The sequence below is a fragment of the Prionailurus bengalensis genome, chromosome A1, assembly GCF_016509475.1.
Source record: "Prionailurus bengalensis isolate Pbe53 chromosome A1, Fcat_Pben_1.1_paternal_pri, whole genome shotgun sequence".
Classification (NCBI taxonomy): Eukaryota; Metazoa; Chordata; class Mammalia; order Carnivora; family Felidae; genus Prionailurus; species Prionailurus bengalensis.
In genome coordinates, this window is record NC_057343.1 from 228,989,857 (window position 1) to 229,009,886 (window position 20,030).

Consider the following 20,030-nt stretch of genomic DNA (forward strand, 5'->3'; position numbering starts at 1 on the left):
AGCACAGTGACGACACTCTGCTTTTGGGAGATGATTTGAGCCCCATCTTCCTTGCACCTCAAAGGAATGGCTCAGTCCTCCTGCCGGTGCCATGCTGCCTTAGATCTAGGTTGTGGGGGTGTCACGGGGACTACCACGCTCACCTAGAAAAGCATTATTAAATTAAAAAGCCCCAAGAGTAGCTCCCCAGCTGACACACTAGACCACGGAGTGGCCCCAGATCTGCCAAAGAAAACGTTCACTCAGAGCACAGGCTGCCGGCTCCAGCCGAGCTGCTGACATGCCTCACCACGGTCCCCTTTTATTCCTTTCCTTCTGAAAGAATGAGCAATACCTGAAAAGTAAATTGTCTACTGCCCTGCTCCTAAGGATAGCCACTCGTGTCCCTCGGTGAGTGGCCCTTCCAGGAGCTTGTGTGACTCGAGCGTCGGGAAGGTGCCGTTGCCACAGTAACACACAGAGTACCCAGCACGGCAGGGCAGCTGTGGACACCGTGGGCCCCGCGATTCAAGCTTCGGGAACGGACCTTGGCGTGGGAAAGCCTATGCTCCTCTCACCCTGAAGTCCTCCTGGTAGTACCTGACCTCCTCGTCCACTGTGTGTCCTTAACGTCCATCACAGTGACTGACAGGCAGCAGACGCGCAATACCTATCTAGGAACTCAACGAGGCGAGATGGCAAAAGGGAAACAGAGATCATTTCTGAAGCCCACCTACCTAGGCCCGCGGGCCGAGTGGCGTTAGTTGCTGAGCGGAAGACACACAAATGGCAGTGTTTGTCTCAAGCTGTCATTTGCCAAGTGACCCCTTTGTTCCGGGGGAGGGGGTGAAGCTGACACCACTGGCCAATCCTGAGCTAGCTCTTGCTCAATCCCCTCTACCAATGGGTGGGACGTGGGAAGGGGCATCAGGCACCCTGTTCCTGCTTGCTTGTTCTCAGAGGCTTCTGCCAACGATGCCGTCAGGACGTTCACGGATCCCCCGGGCTTCGAGGACACTAGCCTCTGCTGGGCTCCTAGGTGCCTGGGGCAGGTCCTGGGTGGTGCAGTCGTGCCTGCCGTACAATCCCGCCTCACACAGGTCAGCCCGGGCTGCCGGGCTGGTGTTGGGGCACACGGCAGAGGACGGGCGACTGCTATTAGCAAGTCAGCGGGCGGAGAACTCCAGGGTCCAGGGCTCCAGACCCGCAGTGGATATTTAAGGGAAACACAGCGGAGTGCCAAGCTCTGTTCCTGTCTTGGCGGAGTCGGCTGCGGATACCTGCCCCTCGTGGATGCCCGTGCTGTCCACGTCAGGCTACGGGTTGTGCGTAGTCATTTCTGCCATTGTATTCTTTGAGCATGTACTTTAGGATTCTGACTTATATAGCAATACCCAATAATTTTGAGATTACGAAGCCAAATTTGCTAGAGAACGCAAACGAAAAGCAACTTATGTGGCATAGCCGCTTTTGGCAATAACGCATACAAAGCTCTGTCTCTTAATTTTGCCACAATAACAACAGCTACTGGTATTTTCTGAACACGCCCTATGAACCAGGCTAAGTACCAGGCATTTAAAATCCATCTCATTTAATGCTCAAAACCGCCTTCCCAGCTGGCACAATCGTTACCCCCTTACAGAGTGGGGGTTAGGAATGTGCACGGGCCACCTGGCTTCTGAGACGAAGGCAGGGTTGCATTTCTATTGCTGCCCAGGTGGGCAGGTGCAGAGACATCGTGCATCCACATTTGGGGGCTGGCACAGTCACTGTCTGGGTTGGTCCACATCCACTCCACTCCTGTTCTCAGCAGGACTTTCTGGAAGGTGCCCATTAAAGGAGGAAGAAGGACCCAGGCCATGGGTTAGGCACAGCTGCTTGGCTGTGAGTGCAGACAGTTCCATGGAAGTAGTCAAGGAGGAAGGTGGTCAAAGCAGACCTGCCAGGAGGATAAGATGGCCCAGATGGGCAGAAATGGGGCAGGGCGATGGTTCCTTTTAACTGAAATACTTAAGAATCCTAGAGGACATTTTCAAATCCCCATTCAGGCCTCTGGTGGTCGTCCCAGCCTTCCAGGGCATCTCTGTAAGGCACTTTGACTCATCTAAAACACTGGCAATTTCCCGTTCCAGGTTACCTACCACGTAAAAAAAAGCGAGAGGCAGAGGCGGCTTGTGCAGCCTAAAGCCGGGACATATGTCACATGTGACTGACTACGCCTTTGTCTCAGGGTGAACATCCCAGGAGGGAGCCAGGTGGTGACTGTTATCTGTGCACTCATGGGTGCCCAGCGACCATCACGGGCTGCCCTGTGCTGGAGCAGTCGAGGTTCATTCTGAAGCACAGACTCTGAAAGGTCCTCGGTTGCTTACGGGGAATGTCCAGGTTAGGATGAGCCCAATTCGTAGGAGGGGTCTCAGCTGTAAGACCATGCCCGCATCCCGAGTATTCCACCAGATGCTGGCAGGCAATCCTGCGACCTCTGCCTCTTTTTCTCTGGCTGAAGTTGCTCACCTGCATTCCTAGCAATTCATACCCAACCGGGGGCCAGGCTACTCTGCAGGACACTGGCCACAGCCACTGCAGAGGTTGCCTGCCCCGACCGCTTGTTTTTGCAAATAAGAGTCAAGGGCAAATAAACGTACCAAGACCCGCTTCCTGATTTCTTTCTCAATTAAGTATAAAGATCGAGTTTAACAATATATGTAACAAGTAGAAGGAAAAGAAAAGGCCACGTCACCCCAAACAAGGCATTCATAGAAGTTCAGAGGAAAGAAGAGAGACATGCAAAAGCCAGATTCGTTTTCATAATGAGAGACACAGACCCTTTTAGGGAAATGTATTTAAAAATTTATAAAGCGATCAAACATACACTCGTTAGAACAGTTCTCTTCCCTCACGCATGCCTTTAGGAAAGTGTTAAAGGTCAGGCCATCTGCCGTGTAGGAAAACAGCTGGGGAGGATAGTGAGGAAGCCACAGAAATGGGGGGAAAACCCCACCACAGCAACCTTTCTGCTTGAGGACACGACCCAGGCAACGGGCCTAGGAGAGGGCGAGGAAGCCCGGAGCGCCCGCAGCGCGCCCCCTGCCGGGCAGAACGCAGGTCGCTCCGCATCCAGCCTCCGCCTCGCTCCCCGCCAGCAGGAGCCCGCGCTCCAGAGGCGCTAAGGCAGTCTCTCTCTCTTCCAGAGTGAAACTGGGGGAAGCAAGCATTTCCACTGGAGAGATTCCTTTCCCCCTATTTTGTCTGCTTAGTTTGCTGTAAATTGCTGTTGGAAGTTTTCTCGAGGGACTTTTTTTTTTTTTTCAGCAGGTGAGTCAAAAACGCTGCAAAGATAATTTAAGGCATAAAAGAGCACAACCAAGCGATGAGCAAAAAGCTGAAAGTGTACAGATTCCAATTGAAATAGGAGGTAAACAGCAGGGACGCTGACCCCTCTAAAAAACGTGTGTGAGGAAGGCAGGGGTAAAAAGGAAGTTCCGAGATATTCTGCTGGTCAGAGAGTGTGAGAGACGCACAGGCGCTGCGTTCGCAAGGTACCGATCTGCTTCCCATATTAAGGAGACACACACAAAGCAAGGAGCGAGTTAGTAGAGACGAGAGCAGCGCTGTCCCCGCGGCAGGAGGGTTAGAAGGCGCGCCGTCCAGGCCCGCGGGGCGTCGGCGGGCTCCGACCTCTGCGGGCGGCGCCGGAGGAGCCGGAGAGCCGGGAGTTAGTAGGAGGAGAGCGGCGGCCACGGGGAGGTTTAGAAGAGCTGGCGGGACAGAGGCAGCGGGGCGGGCGGGCGCAGGCTGCCGGGCGTTCTTACCCCGTTGCTCTGCGTGGACTGCACGGACTGCTCGCTGGCCGAGGAGCACGTGCTCATGCGGTCCGTGTCCTTGCCGGGGGCCGCGTGGCGCTGCGCCTGCCGCTGGAGGGAGTCGCTGTCCCCAGGGAAGGTGAAGGAGCCCGGCCGGCTGGCGGGAGAGGCGGGGATGGAGCTCCAGAAGGAGCCCCCCTTCTGCAGGGGGCTGCTGGGGGGAAAGGGCTCCTTGCCGATGGGAGAAGGGAATGCGGTGGCCACAGGTGAGTTCAGAGGCGAGACGGCCCCGGGCCTGGGCTTTCCCAGGGGCAGCGAGCCCAGGCTGCTCCGCGAGCGGCTGTCCTCCGGGTTGGCCCGCGCCTCCCTGGCGTCCGCATCGCGGCCGGCGCCTGCGGCATTCCCCGAGGCCTTCCTGGGGCTCTCGATCACCTTCATCTTGGGGATGTGCTCCGCTTCTCGCTCGGGGCCTTCGGGCTCTCCCGGGGCGCGCCTGCCGGCCTGGCCGGGGCCGGCCTCCGGGGCGGGGCTGCTGCCGGGAGGGGGCGGTGCAGGGCCGGGAGTGGACGTACCTGACATCTTGTCTGCCTCTGCCTGGCTCGAGGCTGCAGAGGAGACCAGCACGGGGGAGTGGTGTCTGACAGGCTGGGGGATCCGGGAGGGTCTGCTTCTGCTCGAGCTGGGGAGGCCGCTGCAGCTGCCGGGGCCGCCGCTGGGGTTGCCGCCTCCGCCGCTGGGGGCCCCGCCGCTGCCTCCGCCGCCGCCGCCGCCCCCTCCCCCGCCGCTGCCCCCGCCGCCGCCGCCGCCGCCCCCGCTGTGGTTCCTCTGATACTCGATTGGTGATGTCAATGCTGCAAAACAGGGGAGACCCAGAGGAGACTGTCAGGACGCCAAGAAAAATATCCTCGTGGGGCAAAGGAGAAAGGCACAGGATACAATCAAAAGGATATGCAGGTCCTGAATACCCGCCCCCCTCAAGTCGTGGCTCATCCATGTGACTGGTAGCCAGCCATCTCGACCTTTAAGCAGCCACCCATCCTGGAAGTGGCAGAATGACACCATCCATCAGCAAAGGAAAAGGCAAAGGCCTTGAATGCTACTCTCCTACTTATAAACAACTGACACTGACTCCATCACGGGAGGTGTGCCTGTGTGAGCGGCTGGGGGCGGGGGGCAGAGAAGGCCAAGTCCAGGGGGCAGGAGGGCCACCGTGGGGCTGACTTTTAACAGCCAGAGCGGCAAGCAGAGACTTTGCATCCCTGCCAAGTGGAAGTCCAATTGCCCTGGGGGAGAATCCCAGGCAGCAGCGGGCTCCTACCAGTGGGAGAGTTCAGGCCCGAAGCCACAAAAGTCTTCTTTAACCCAGAGAGCAAAGAAGCTGCTGAGAGTTCAGGAATACCCCTGGTTACCCTGAGGGCACACAGATGGTGTTAGGAACCACCCCTGCTTTGCAGGTTTGGCACCAGAGGGGAGGGAAGGAAAAGAGCTCTACAAAGACAGACGGGGGGGGGGGGGGGGGGGGGGGGGGTGTCCAGTAGCTGTCCCATCTCCTGACTTCAATGGCTTCATTTGTTACGTAATCGTCCGCAGGGACGGACAGAAGGAAACATGCCAAGTAAGATATGGGGGAAATATGAACACAAATTCTTAAAGTGTTAAAACTTTTGAGAAATACAACAATTAGAACCCCTTCCTGTCTGGGGGGACATCGGGCATGTGTGAACAAGCATTTTGGAGCCGAATGACATTTTTACTAAGTCTGTCTTGGCCATGACCTCTCACTGGAACAAAGGGCGAGAGGGAGAGATGTGACATGCCCAGAGCCCCCACTGCATTCCTGATGGTGCTCAACCCTCCACAATAGGACTTTGCCTAGACTGAAGAGAGTGTCTAGTAAACTTTAACAGCATGGTCTACACAGACTTCCTGTTTGGGAGGCAGTTCCTTTTATTTTGAAGATGATGGTAAAAATTTAGAGATTTCCCAACAGTTACATGCTATGGGTTAGCATTTAATGAAGGCATCACTTAAGAACAACGCATTTAAAGAGGCCTGCATTGACTCACTGTCCTAGGTGTGAAACTTTTCTACACACACAGGGACCGTCCCCTGGCCCCCACTAGCCCCACGTATCCAATTCCAACTACAAATGTAAAAAATGATCAGTCTTGCTTGAGTTAACACGCAGGCAGCTGACCTCTTCTTGGCCCAAAATACCTTGCCCTTGATTTTTCATTGACTGCCTGTGTTCCTGGCTCTGGAATGTCATGTGAGGTGTGAAGGTGGTTTTATGGGGACAAAGAAGTTACAACATCCTACTGGGCTGGGACATAACACAGACATGAGAGAAGACATCAGATGAGTATTTAGCTTTTGGCTGAATTCTCAGAGCTCTTCAATGATCGCCAAATTAGAGCCAGAGTCAGAGTCGGCCATCACAAAAGGAAGCTAGCAGTCGCCGACATAAAGAGTCAAAGGAACGCTCTAAAAAGGCCAGTATGGTCCATCTCCTTGTGGAGAAGACATGTCCCCTAAGGTGCTTTGCTGGCTCCCCTGTAATCACTCATGTCACGGAAGCTGGGAAGGACAAATATGTCTTGTTTTCCAATGCAAGGTATTCCACAGGTATGGATGAGCAACGCCAGCCAACCCAAGTTTCAAAGTTGCACTGGAGAAATGTCTCCGACATCTAGGGCCACCTCTGTCTGCTGCCTCAGTTTTTCTCAAGCATTCCCCTCCCAGGACAGGGCTCCAGGGCACAAATGGTGTGAGAGACTGTGTGGGATATGTGCCCAAGGCCAATTGGCCTGCTTGGAATCCTGACTCTGCAATGAAGAAATTGTGGGGCTTGAAATAAATTACGAATCCCCTCTGTGCCTCAACTTCCTCATCTGTAGAATGGAATAATAGTGGTACCTGCCACCAGGGGTCACTGTGAAAAGGAAATGAAGTAATAATAAAACAAGGGCTTAGAACAGTGCCTGAAACACAGTCTGTGCTAAATATGTCCTGTCATTTATTAGGTATGTAATAGTAGAGAGAAGCGAAACAGAAATAGAAATGTGTAGATTTCTAGAAAGAAAGACAAGAACACACATTACCATTTAAAAAGTTACGCTGGTTTTCTAAAATTTGGTTGATTTCATGGATCCATGTTTGCCGGACACTTGGACTGGACGAGTGCAGAGTGAAGGTCTCCACCACACCACCCGTCCTCGATGTCAGAGCAAATTTACAGGGATCGTTTTCCACGTTTTCCTCCAGGCAAAGGCAACTCACCTTAAAAAAATTAAAGCATTATTCTCAATGGCCAAAAAGTGAAAGCAACCCAAGCGTGCACTGACTGACGGACAGATAAACAAAATGCGGGCTATGGAATGAGTAAGGGAATACTATTCAGCCCTAAAAAGAACAGTCTGACCTATGCCGCAACTTGGATGAACCCCAAGGGCATTACGCAAAGTGAGATAAGCCAGTCGCAAGCAGACGGATATGGTTCTCATTTCATTTAGATGAAGTACCTTGAGTGGTCAAATTCATAGAGCCAGAGAGTGGAATGGTGGGTGCCAGGGGCTGGTGGGGGGGGATGGGGAGTGGTGGTTCAATGAGCACAGAATTTTGGTTTTGCAAGATAAGTAGAGTCCTGGAGATGGACAGTGGCGACGGTTGATTCAACCATGTGAACGTACTTAATGTCCTTAATGCCACTGAGCTGTGCACGGAAAAATGGCCAAGGTGGTAAATTTGTGTGTATTTTACTACAACGCCAACAACGAAAGCACATGGATTCCCAGCAGCTAGGTGCGATGTAAAGCTCATCCTATGTCAAAACTGAAACAAACTTTTTTGGTTGAGCCGTCATCTTTATTGCCTTGGATATCATCATCTTGATGCTTTTCGGTGATTCTCTTAACTCAGGGACAAGGGGATTCCCAAGAATTTAACTAAGTGCTTGAATATTAACTAGAAGTGAGGGCCTGGGAGTTACCGGTCTTCTGACTCCTTTATGATGACCCAGTGTTTGTGTATCCCTGACTTCTCTGCCCCAGAAATAAAATGACACCATTGTAAAAACTTGACTACTGGGGCATCTGCGTGGCTAAGTTGGTTAAGCATCAACTCTTGATTTCAGCTCAGGTCATGATCTTGCGGTTTGCGGATTTGAGGCCTATGCTGGGCTCTGCACCAACTGTGTGGAGCCTGCTTAGGATTCCCTCTCTCTGTCCCTCTCTTTCAAAATGGATAAATTAACTTTGAAGAAAAAAAAAACACCAAAAACCCTATTGGTATAACGTGTTATGAAATTATATGTGGTATCACATGTAAAACAGTTTTACAGAAGCAGGACATGGAAAAGAACATATAGAGAGTTTCTATGCTGCTGGAATGGAGTGGAGAGTCTGTCAGGAGGAAGACGTTCGGAGGACAGTGGGAGGCAGGAGAGGCCGGAAGCTTCATGCAGCCCAGTCCTGATGCCTCCCACGTGCTGTTGGGCAGAAGAGCCTCTCCCAGCCTGAAGGGAGGGGAAGCAGGGAGGCTGCTGCAGGTGGCCACCAGAAGCCTGATGGGGAGCTGGATGGTGTGGTGTCCCACCTGGGTGCTGAGACCTCAGGGCTCAGATGGTAGGAGGCTCTAACACAGGGATGCACGCCTCCTTTCTGAGCTCAGGGCTGCACGGCTGCCAACGTGGAAAGAACAGGGAGGGAGAGGTGGGTGAGCAGGCTGCATCTCCCAGGGACCATCTGCTAGGCCCTCAAGCCCCCTCCTCTGCTTTATTCTGCCTTGCCCTTGGTTTGTCCCGTTCATAGGACTCGGGGCCGTTTGCAATTATTTTACTTATGTTTACTTATTTGTGTTTCTCTTTCCTCAGAGAACAAGCTATTCCAGGGCACAGACTGCCTGTCTTATCTACCCCTGTGGCCCCACGCCCAGCTCTGATGGCTCAGTGTGTCCTCATCGGCTGGAGGCAAAGAATAAGACACTGGGAAAGCTTTCTGCTCTGGTCTTAGAGCAATATTCCACATCCGTGACTCTGAACTTAAGCTGTACGTGGTCACAGGAATGGTGGTACACAAGAACGAACCCAGACAAGGTCTTCTCATCATGTTTAACCGTGACGAGAAACGGCTGTGGACACACAGAGATGCGTGCAAGACAACAGCCACTTCAGAACGCAGACAGTTGAGGGATGGAGTGAATTTTTACAAGTTCTAAAATATCTGAGGAAATTCTCCAAACATTTAATAAACAAAGGATCAAGACATTTCATCACTGAAAAGGAAACAGTTCATCAGCGTGACGGGTACGTGTGCCCACACAAACACACATTACCTTGATGCTGTTCTTAAACAGGAATCCCGGCATGGAGAAGCCCTTTTTTTTATCAAGTGGTTCACTGAAAATGACGATCTGCTCAAAGAGGAAAACCCGCCTCTCTTTACAGCGAGGCAGAAGTCCCGAGTCTTGGTCCGTGACCAAGAATGTGTCCTGCAGGAGCAGCTTGCCCTGGGCAACAATTTTACCCTAAAAGGGGGGGGGGGGGGTGCAAAGGAAGAGAAGAGAACATTGCATTCTAAGTTAAGATACAGGAAGTTCTGTTTCCTTTCTTGTTCCCATAGAATAATATATATTTCTTCTACTAATTAAAGAGCTTAAAATTTTCTTTAATTATAATGAGTTCTTAGCCCCCAACAGAATAGTCATCTAGACAAAATTCTTGCCAACCTCTGTAGGAGTCTCTGGCCTCTGTTACAATCAAAGACAAGGTGGATTAAAAGTGTATAAATAGTTCACTGAACCAGGCTGTCAAGGCGCAATCCCTGTGCCAGCTGCATGGGCACGCTGGCAGGACCCATTAGAAAGACACAGGGTCCTGTGCTTTCAGAAGCCCTCCAGGAGATTGTGCTTTCTTGAGAACCACAGAGCCCGAACTTTAAACCCTAATTCTCTAGTAGAACAGTAGGCAAGAAAAGCAAAAACTTGTCCTCTTTCCTTACTCAGTAGTTGAATTTTAAAAAATTCTGACTGTCTTTTAAGGTACTAATAGGCAACGTATAATATGCCTGGTCTGGCAACTCCTAGAGAAGTCTGGTAGAGTAACACTGAACACAGCCGCCCTGAAGTCAAGCTCCCAGGGACGATGGATGTGCAAGGGGCCCCTTGCCTCCCACCACCTGCCGGGGAAGGAAACTCTGCTGTTACAGCACCAGAGGCTCCAAGAGACAAAGCAGAGTCCTGCCTGTTTCCACCATCAGGCGCTGGGCTTTGAGCAGAGGAAGGTCCTCAAAAAGCAAATCAAATGCACCAAAAAAAAGTTGAAAGAAAATATCAATCAGGTTCAAGTAAAGTGAGAGAAGACAGAAAACCAGGCAAAAGGATCAACTTTCTACTGGGAAGATAAATAATCCAAGACCAGAGAAAGTGACAGAAGCCAGAGGGGTGACTTTAAACAACAGGCACATTACGTCAAATCCCTGCAGCCGCCCGACGTTCATCATGTCGTTGCACCGCTTGGGTACGATGCACATGACTTCCACCGCTCTCTGCAGGTGTGTGTGTTGGGGGGGGGGGGGGGGTCAGGGAAGGGAGGGGGGAGAGAGAGAGAGAGAGAGTGCGTGAGAGATAGCACCAATGGTCAGCGCCCTCCGGGGAGGGCTGGTGTACTCACCCTCACATCCACCCCCAAGTCCACCTCCCAACTTCCCCACCCCCTCGTGTACACAGGGCACATCCCAGTGGAGGGACTCAAGGTCCCAGGGACAGACTCCTCCAGGAGTGGGCTGCTTGGGAGACATGGGAGACATGGGGGGATTAGGGGAAAGCTGGGCCAGCACACTGTGGGGAGGTAGGTACCTCTAATTCTGATGTATCCAGGCTAGCTTTTTTGGAATACTTGAGGAAGTCCTGCAAGAAGCACAGAGAGAACATGATAGGGGCGATGATCACACAGCAGCTACGCAGCTAACCTTCTGAATCATTCCTGATGTGCCGGGCACCGGGCCGGGCGCTTGAGCTGCGTGTTCTCAGTTCTTTCTCCCAATAACTTGGTGAAAAGATACCCTTCCGTGGATTTCAAGCTGTAGCAGAGCAAAATCAACCAAATCTAAGCAGGTAATGGCTCCTCTTTTACTCCAAGACAGCTCTGATCTCTGTAGATACCCAGCTTCCAAGTTATATATTCGTATTCGAAGGAATCTCAATACATTTCAACAGTCACTTTTGTCCCAGAAAACCGTGTGGCTTTGCCTTGAATCGTGCTTAGAAATCTAAACCACTCAAGGGTCCTGAGCCCTGTCAGAGCCAAAAGAAGCAACAGGTGGGGACTGACATTTGAATTTAACCCAGGACCCCAGGAAGATGAGGGAACATATAGAGTCGACAGAGCCAGGAAAATGGTTCTGTGGTGAGGAAAAAGTTCACTTCAACTAACATTTTGATTCAGACCTTGATGTAAAGGTGCCTTATTAGATTTTAAGAAATTTACTCTGAAATATTTAAAATCAGAAGAAGACTGCTGGGTATTTTTTCACAGGAAAGAGTCCCTTCACCTGCCCAAACTTCCTTCCCCTCACTCGTCTGGCCTTCTCACCAAACGCACGCCCGACTCCCAGTCTGCACCCAGCAAACCCTCACCTTCAGGAGCAGCTGGTACTTCATGATCCTCTGCACTGGTTTGATGAGCAAATCTGTGAGCTGCAGCCTGTGGCCAAGACGCTGCTTTAGGTCCTGGGGTTTTAAAGGAGAAAAGAAAGGTCTTAAGTGTTGTCTTTCAAAAGGCGGTTGCCAAGTCAGTCTAACGGTCGGAAATGCTAACTACACGGCAGGAAAGGCAGTGGGGAAGACGGCCACGCCGCACGAAACCCAACCAGGCCCGCACGACTTCTCAGAGTGGCCTCTTCAACGTCCGAGGGCTATTGGTAAAAGTCTTTTTTCCTTGTTTAAAGACCTTCTTTCAATTGCTTTCTTTTATTCATACAAACACGTTTTATTTTTAGGCTAAGTGTTTAGATCATGAGTTATTCTGAATCTGTAATGAGACTTAGGTTCAAAACTGCTTAAATAAACCCCTTTATTTTAACGACGACCCCAGTCTTCTGAAAGCTAAGGGAGTACACAAGCCCAGGCCGAACTCCTACTCATTTCTCTGGCTTACAGGAAAGGAACAGGTTCAGAACTCTTATAACTGAGGCTGACTTCCTGAGACTTGCTTCGTTCCTGGCAAACATGGTATTTTAATTTTTGACATCAGCCTTAACAAAAGATTCAGAAATGCTTTGTTTCCATCTTGGGTCTTACCTCAAAAAAGGTATCAATGTATTCTGAGACAATGTGCTCAGACTTTGGTTTATTTTGACAATAAACTATGTACATGTGCAACCTTCTCTCCTAGGAATGAAAAAGGCAGACAGATGGGTTAAAACAACTGGAAGTTCAACTAGAATATAAGAGTACATGCACATTTCAGCACATTCATAAAGGGAATTTTCTTAAAACCGTGGTTCAGGCTCGTGGGAGCACATTCCAGATACATGACTAGGGTAGCATTCTGCTTTGTAGCCCCCAAAGCAGTCTGTCCTCATCGCCCTCTTAGGTATTTCAGACCCCTCACTTTACCCGGCAAATAGCAACCAGGGGCAACAAGAGGACGGGGTTCTTGGTTTCAAATGAAGAATTACTGTCGCCCCTCCAAATGGCCCAGTGGTCTTGGGAAGTGTTGGTTTTAGCAGGCAAGAAAAGCCTCTTTAATCTCAAACGCTGAAGGCAGGGAGACAGGTACCCAGCAAGCCATCCCTCAATCCGGTGATGCTCAAAGTGTGGTGTGCAGAGCTCTGGGGGCCCCTGTGGCCTTTCAGGGGATCCAGAGGGTCAAAACTATTTTCCAACTAATACTAAGATGTCATTTACCCCTTTCTTCGTGCTGATGTGTAAAACCAGCTGGCATCTTGGCAAATATTCACCCCCACACATTGGCAGAAGACTGCCGGTTTTACCTCAGAAATGTCCCGGATTCAGTAATAAAAGTCCATTTTCTTTAAACTCAACCATGGAGTATATATCTTTTTAATGTTCTTGTGACAAAACAGAGGTCCTCCCTCGTAACACTTCTGGTGCATATGATGGGTTGTCTCAAGCAAAACCATCTGTGGCACTGAGCTGGGGGCTAAATTAACTGTTGGTTTTTGAGGAGTGCCATTTTTACTTGAGAGAAGGATGGACACAAAATGTAATTACTTATACTTGGGTATCTGGCAGACATTTTCTGGAACATGAACAAAAGAAGCGTGTCGTTCCAAGGCAAACTGGCAGTATCTGTTAATAATAAAACTCTGAGCTGTCAAGGTAGAGAACTGTGGAAAACCCACACCTGCCACTGTTTTCTCGACAACACCTAAAGACTGGTCTAGAGAGAGGGGTGGTGACATGAACAATTCTGACTTTCTGATACTGTGTAACAAAATGTCTTAGCATCTGGAAGATCTAACCTGGTGAACTGATCAGTATTTTCCAATTGACCAATGCATGATCTCACAAGCTGGTGTGAGGGTGAAAGCCTGTAAATGCGAGCTGCCTCCATGGCTTCTAGTGTAACAGCAAGGGAGAAGTCCAGCAAGGGCTTGTCCGATTCCACATGGTAGCTAAGCTTTATGATATTATCACTTGTTCGAGTTTTGGTGTAACATCTCAGAAAACTAGCCATAATTTTCTGAAAAGAGTATCAAAATACTCGTACCTTTCCAGCTCGATCTGTATGAGGACGGATTTTTTTTTCATATATTTTAACCACAAAAAATTCCACAATAGAATGAATGTAGAAGTAGATATAAAAAAAAAAAATCCATCTGTTTTCTGTTAAGGCAGACATTCAAGAGGTTTGCAAAAAATGCCAAAACTCTTATCACTAATTTTTTTTTTTTTACAGAAGAATTTCCTAAAGAGACCTTTAATGTTAACATATTTCAGATCTGCACATATATTTGGCTCCTATGCGAAATCTCCTGTATGTTTAGGTACATCACCATCTTCACTAAACATGTGTTATTCCACAGACACACATCCCCAGATGTTCTGCTTCAGGTCTGCCTCTGGTCCTTCTGGCCACTCTGTACTGCCCTGAGCTAAACAGCCAGCTGGGGCTTGGTGACCAGGAAAGCAGGTCATTTGTGTCCAAGAGGGGGGGGCTTAATTCCAATTCGCTGACACTGCACGGTTTGATTTTATTCTCAACAGAAGAGCTTTTGTAAACTACCAGTGAGTTCTCCTTTAATCTGAAAAATCAGTTACTAAGCATGACCATATCAGAACAGAACATAAATAATGTTATTGTACTGACATGTTTAACAAAAAGGGATCCTAGTTTTTCCGGATCTTCAAGGCACTTCTCCAACTCTCCTAAAAAAAAGCTGAAATGAGAAGAGAAATATTAGAGCCATTTCCAATTTGGCCTTCTGATTTTATTTTTATTTATTTAAAAAATTTTTAAAAAATATTTACTTATTTATTTTTGAAAGAGAGGGAGAGAGAGAGGCACAGAGTACAAGCAGGGGAGGGACACAGAGAGAAGAAGGCACAGAATCTGAAGCAGGCTCCAGGCTCTGAACTGTCAGCACAGAGCCCGATGTGGGGCTCGAACTCACAAGCTGTGAGAGATCATGACCTGAGCTGCAGTCGGACGCCCAACCGACTGAGCCACCCACGTGCCCCTGGCCTTCTGATTTTAGACTGAGGTTTATATTTCAAAATAGTCTGTTTTGACACAATCAACTGGAAAATGTAAGGTATGCACTTAAGAAATGTAATGTGCACAAAAAACATTTTGTTAGGACAGAAACCACAAGAGACACACAATTAAAAAGGACAAGGCATGGGGCGCCTGGGTGGCGCAGTCGGTTAAGCGTCCGACTTCAGCCAGGTCACGATCTCGCGGTCCATGAGTTCGAGCCCCGCGTCGGGCTCTGGGCTGATGGCTCAGAGCCTGGAGCCTGTTTCTGATTCTGTGTCTCCCTCTCTCTCTGCCCCTCCCCCGTTCATGCTCTGTCTCTCTCTGTCCCAAAAATAAATAAACGTTGAAAAAAAAAAAAATTTAAAAAAAAAAAAAGGACAAGGCAGAATGAGACCATCCCATGACCGGCAACCTTTCCTTCTCTTGGACAATCCACATTTTTTGTCTCATTTTTCTTAAGGACATAAGCAAGTATGTATCATGGTCGAATACTGAGAAAAAAATAAAGGTTTCCAAGATGATTGCTTGTTTTTATTTCTGAAAACTTGAGATTCATATTCATTCTATGATAATTTTTAGGGAGCTCAGATTGGGGAAGAATAGACGTAAAATACTGAATATGTTACCTGTGTCAGTTTTATAAAGTTTTCTTAAATACTATCCAAATTAGCCTCTAGGTTAGGAGTATTAGCTCCCATTAAGACAGAAATCAGGTGTAAGCACAGAAACAGAAGAGCTGGGCACAGCCGCTCTTTCTCCCTTCTGGGCCACAGCTGACTTTAAGACATCTGCCCACCTTAGTGATCACTTACCCACGCTGATATTTATGTGTGCTATTTTATTTTATTTTTTTACTTAAGGTTTTTTTAAAAATTTATTTTGAGATATATAGAGAGATAGAGCGTGTGGGGGGGGGAGCGGAGAGAGAGGAAGAGAACCCCAAGCAGGCTCTGTGCTGACTGCACAGAGTCCAATGTGGGGCTCAAACCCACAAACCGTGACATCACGACCTGAGCCAAAGTCGGATGCTTAACCGACTGAGCCACCCAGGCGCCCTGTTTGGTATTTTATTAACCCGCAAACCAGCACATCAATGAATGCTATGTGGAAGTTTCTAGCACTTGGGGTTTTAAGATAGCTCTGCACCCTGTGGCAGGCCCCACCTCCAGGTGGTCGTCCCAGGAGCACTGTGCCGTCTTCCCCTCCCGTCACAGCTTCCGAACCAGCCCTGGAAGTGGCAGACTAGAGAGTGGCACCAAAGATCCCTTCTTACACTTAGATCCGCTGTAGTTTCTTGGGAAGTCTATGAATTACGCTGTGTCTGAAGTTGACCATTCTGTATTTAGGAGTCCAACTGAGTTAGATACTATGGGGTAATAGGAAAATGATGACCCTGTACCTGGGTTCAAAGGTTTTACACTCTATTAGGACAGATACATTTAGAAGTAATAAAACACTACTTGATACACCTACCACGATAACCCCTCCTTGTATCTGCATAGGATTTTACAGTTTAAAAAGCACATTTATGTATGCTATCTGCAAAGAGGAGGGAGCGCGTCTAATTGACAGTGATCATTTGACCTGGGCTTTGAAAGTGATGGGAACGTGTTCTAGGCTGAGAGGACAGGAACGCACATAAAAACAGGAAAGCAGGTGGCCAGTCTAGGTCATGGGAACAGAACAGTGCAGCTGGAACATCCCACAACAATATCAACAGCTGGCATTAAGCAATCCGCAAATGGTTAAGGATTTTTAAAATTAGGAGTAAGGTGGGGCGTCTGGGTGGCTCAGTCGGTTAAGCATCCAACTCTTCGGCTCAGGTCACGATCTCATGGTTTGTGGCATGAGTCCCATGTCGGGCTCTGTGCTGACAGCTTGGAGTCCGCTTGGGACTCTCCCTCTCCCTGTCCCTCTCCTGCTCGTGCTTGCTCACTCTCACTCTCTTTCTCTCAAAATAGATAAAATAAACTTAAAAAAAATCAGCAGTAAGGTGACCTGAAGGGGCAAATGTATTGTGGTACCAGCCCCCATGTGGATCTCCTCCTGATGAGGACGGGTGCGACAATGTATTGGGGCTCAAATCTGATTTTCGTGTGCAGTTATGTCTACTTTTTTCATTAAAATTCTTGGAAAAAACAGTATCTTGAAAGCCCTCTAAAATAATTTGTAATTATTCAACAGATGGCTGCAATTCTAATTAGAAACTTTACTGAAGCTTACTCTACATAGATGTTGTTCTGAGCACTTTACATATGTTACCTCAGTCTCCCTTCACCAAAAACCCCGTGCGGTAGATGGTAAGACTATGAACTGCACTGTGCAGATGAAGGCCGGAGACACAGGGAAGGGAAGCAAATGGCTCAAGGTCAGGACTAGGTCCTGAACTCAGGCAGTCAGGCCAGCCACCCCCAGGCGGGCTTCCCGGATGGACCAGCACACAAAAGAGACTCTTCCCCTGGCCACGAGATGCTACCACAAAACTCCTTGGCACATTGTATTTCCTTTGCACCGGCTACCTCCACGAGGTTACAGGTAATAAAAGGAAGCGAACCGGTGAACACCCGTTACCATCTGCCTGACACGATGCAGTTTAGCAAGGGAGGACGCTGGGTGTGCACCGTCAGGCATGGCATGTATTTTACGTACTCTCTGTGCCAGTCATAAATCTGATGGATGTTGCCAAATACAATCTTGTCCTTTCCTTTCATGTCATCAGGAACACCATCTTCTTTCATGAGAGCCATGTAGCCCTGTGAGCATTTACAAATAAGTTTGTTTCAGTGAACGTATTGGAGTCAGATAATCATTTATGGATCAACGCTCATAAAGAACAAAACAGACATCTGCAACGCCTCACAACCCTTTCTTTGTTTAAAAACAAGCAAAAATCCTATATGAAAAGTGTCTTTCGCTGGCAACACATGTATGGTCATATGCCATGCCAAGATTTTCTCTCCTTGAACTATTGGGAATAAATAAATCCAAATTCTTCTAAGGAACTGAAGACATTGAAATGTAAATGGTTTCACAAAAACAAATCATCTTATCAGCTTGTAAGCATCAACTCTTTGGCCAAAAACATATCTCCTCTGTTCTCAGCATAATATAAACAGATTTCCTTTTCTTTTTGGATTATCTACATACTCCGTTAAATGAGAATTTAACAACATTCCTTTCATAAATTGATTTTTTCACAGCAGTTGATTAAATATGTTGCTAAAATGTGGCTTACAACTTCCATTTAACTTGAATGGGATTCAGCCTTGACCGGAATCTCTTAAGAAATTCAACTTATTTTACTGTTAACAATAACCGCAGGCAGACACATCGAGCTTGCTACATCTTTGGTTACACAATTAACTGTAAAAGCCGTTACTTTTAATGGAATGAACACCCAAAAAGTATCAACCTAGATATATTTACAAAGCTGAAAGAACAGTAGTATCTTATGGTATAAAAACAGCTTTCTGCTGAGTTGAGTTTACAAATACGATTATGCCCTGAACTTCAACGCCAGGGATAAGCCTGGAGATGGCCTTGATCCAGTGTGGATGGCACTGGTTTTGTCATGGCCCCACAGTGCACAGCAACTTCTGGGCAACGACGATAGTGCCGTATTTCTTCCGTGAAAAGTAGAAGTAGGTGGCCTGGTGCTGCGACAGAGCAGCCCCGAACCCAGGTGGACCCAGGATGGATCGGAAGCCACAGCTGGCCACGCTGACTTTTTCCACCACTGACGCTCTCCTGTTTCTGCGGGGATATCCACTTTTGTAAATCATTAAGGGCAAGATCCCCAAAAATAAATGCAGTGGTTGGCTAAAGTAATTTAAAAACTTAACTGTAAAAAAAGATGACTATGTCAAAGATGCGTCATGTGAAAAAAGCATTTAAAGGTGCATACGGATTAAGATAATTGGCTAAATCTCACTTTTCACAAACTTAGTTTTCTTGGGGGGGGTGTCAAATGTTTTTAAAGTTTTTGAGAAGTTATTGGTGTACATGTTTGATACTCCCTTGACAACTCTTGGTGTCTGATATAGGTCATTAAATCTCTGAAAACACAGACCTCAACCACACAGCCGAGGTCCCGCACATAGTCACGCTCTGTCTCCACTAGTTCTTGCAAAACATAGCTGGAAAGAGAGAGAAAAACGAGTGTTAGGACCCCAACTCTTCATTTTCTAAATGAATTCTTTAGCACTCTGCTTTTGTCAGGTCAGACTCCTGCTGGGACCGGATCCGTAATGTATCAAATGTACACAATTGGGTCTCTAATTCTTGAATGTCCCAAATCACTTACAGGTTCATGTACATGACCCATGACAGCTGTGGACTCTGATCACATATACAGACAATAAAGAGAGGCTTAGACATAAATTTGTCATAAAGGCATAACGTGAAAGGAAGCGAGTTTGTTTTGTTTTGAAACAATTATTTTAAGCTTCACTGGACATGTAAGAAAAAATTTTAACTCAGATATTGAAAGCCTTGGGTCTGACCACTCATAACTGTTTAAGGCCTCTCCGATAAGAGGAGACAATCGGTTGCTCTGAAAAGCAAACCACCTCGGCTGCCCTTGAAAAGGTCTGTTGGTCTGTTCATTCGACCAGCACTGAGTGGGCATCTCGTACCAGATACAGACTGCTGGGAGAGAGCACTCAATAAAATCCGGTATCTGCCCTCACGCAGCATACAAGTTTTCCCTCTTCTCCAAAGGCAAGTTTAAACCTTTTGTAATGTTTTTCAGGACTCTTTTTACCGTAAGCAGCTTTACTGGAACTGAGACGCTATCAGGAAGGTGTGTTTGAAAAATATTCAAGTGTTTTGAATCAGATTACATCTGATTTTATGTTGCTTTCTTTTCCTTCACAACTATACATATGATAGAAAGCACAGCACTTTCCCCCTAGAAGTGACAGGAGACATGCGTGTATCATTTAGAAATAAAGTACAACATGCAAATAACAAAAACTAGAGCTATAGGGGCACCTGGCTGGCTCAGTTGGAAGAATGTGTGACTCTTAATCTCGGGGTTGTGAGCTCAAGCCTGACGCTGGGCATACAGCTTAAAAAACAAAACAAAACAAACGAACAAACATTTTTCCAAACTCTAAGAAAAACAAACAAACAAACAAACCACAAACACCTGCAGCTAAGGCTTACTGCACCCTTAAGAGGTTCTGAGAGAATTTCAAACATATACACAATTATTCAAAGAGAGACCCTGGATCTCCTGGTTGCCCTGATTCAGAGATGAACCCCAGTCACATTTTTGAAGGCGACAAAGACTAGAGCACAGCCGACAGTGACACTGGAAACATCTCTTACTGCCGTCTCTTTAAGGAGCTGGATTTCCTTTCCTCCATCTCATCAATGGGCGAAGAGGAGGAGAGAAGGGAGTTGTCGGAAGGGTTGAAGGAGGGGCTGCTACTGTCTCCCTGGTCAACAAGGAGTGAGCTGGGCCGATCCTCCAGAGCCTGAAAGAAAACCAGACCACCAGTCATGTTTCCAGCCTACAGTCCACG

The 20,030-nt window shown here is 48.0% G+C and overlaps 1 protein-coding gene across 2 annotated transcripts in view; it reads right to left on the minus strand.

Moving 5' to 3' along the window:
• TRIO (trio Rho guanine nucleotide exchange factor) overlaps positions 1-20,030 on the minus strand; it is a 353,227-nt gene that overhangs the window by 12,801 nt on the left and 320,396 nt on the right. The window contains exons 38-48 of one of the 2 annotated variants that reach the window (XM_043601001.1): positions 19,834-19,982; positions 18,572-18,638; positions 17,152-17,255; positions 14,113-14,182; positions 12,078-12,167; positions 11,415-11,507; positions 10,635-10,685; positions 10,247-10,324; positions 9,114-9,305; positions 6,884-7,061; positions 3,792-4,633 (exon numbers count right to left, since the gene is read on the minus strand). In XM_043601001.1, coding sequence (XP_043456936.1) covers positions 3,792-4,633; positions 6,884-7,061; positions 9,114-9,305; positions 10,247-10,324; positions 10,635-10,685; positions 11,415-11,507; positions 12,078-12,167; positions 14,113-14,182; positions 17,152-17,255; positions 18,572-18,638; positions 19,834-19,982 — 1,914 coding nt within the window. The remainder of the gene's footprint in view (positions 1-3,791; positions 4,634-6,883; positions 7,062-9,113; positions 9,306-10,246; positions 10,325-10,634; positions 10,686-11,414; positions 11,508-12,077; positions 12,168-14,112; positions 14,183-17,151; positions 17,256-18,571; positions 18,639-19,833; positions 19,983-20,030) is intronic. The other variant, XM_043601003.1, reaches the window with a different exon arrangement.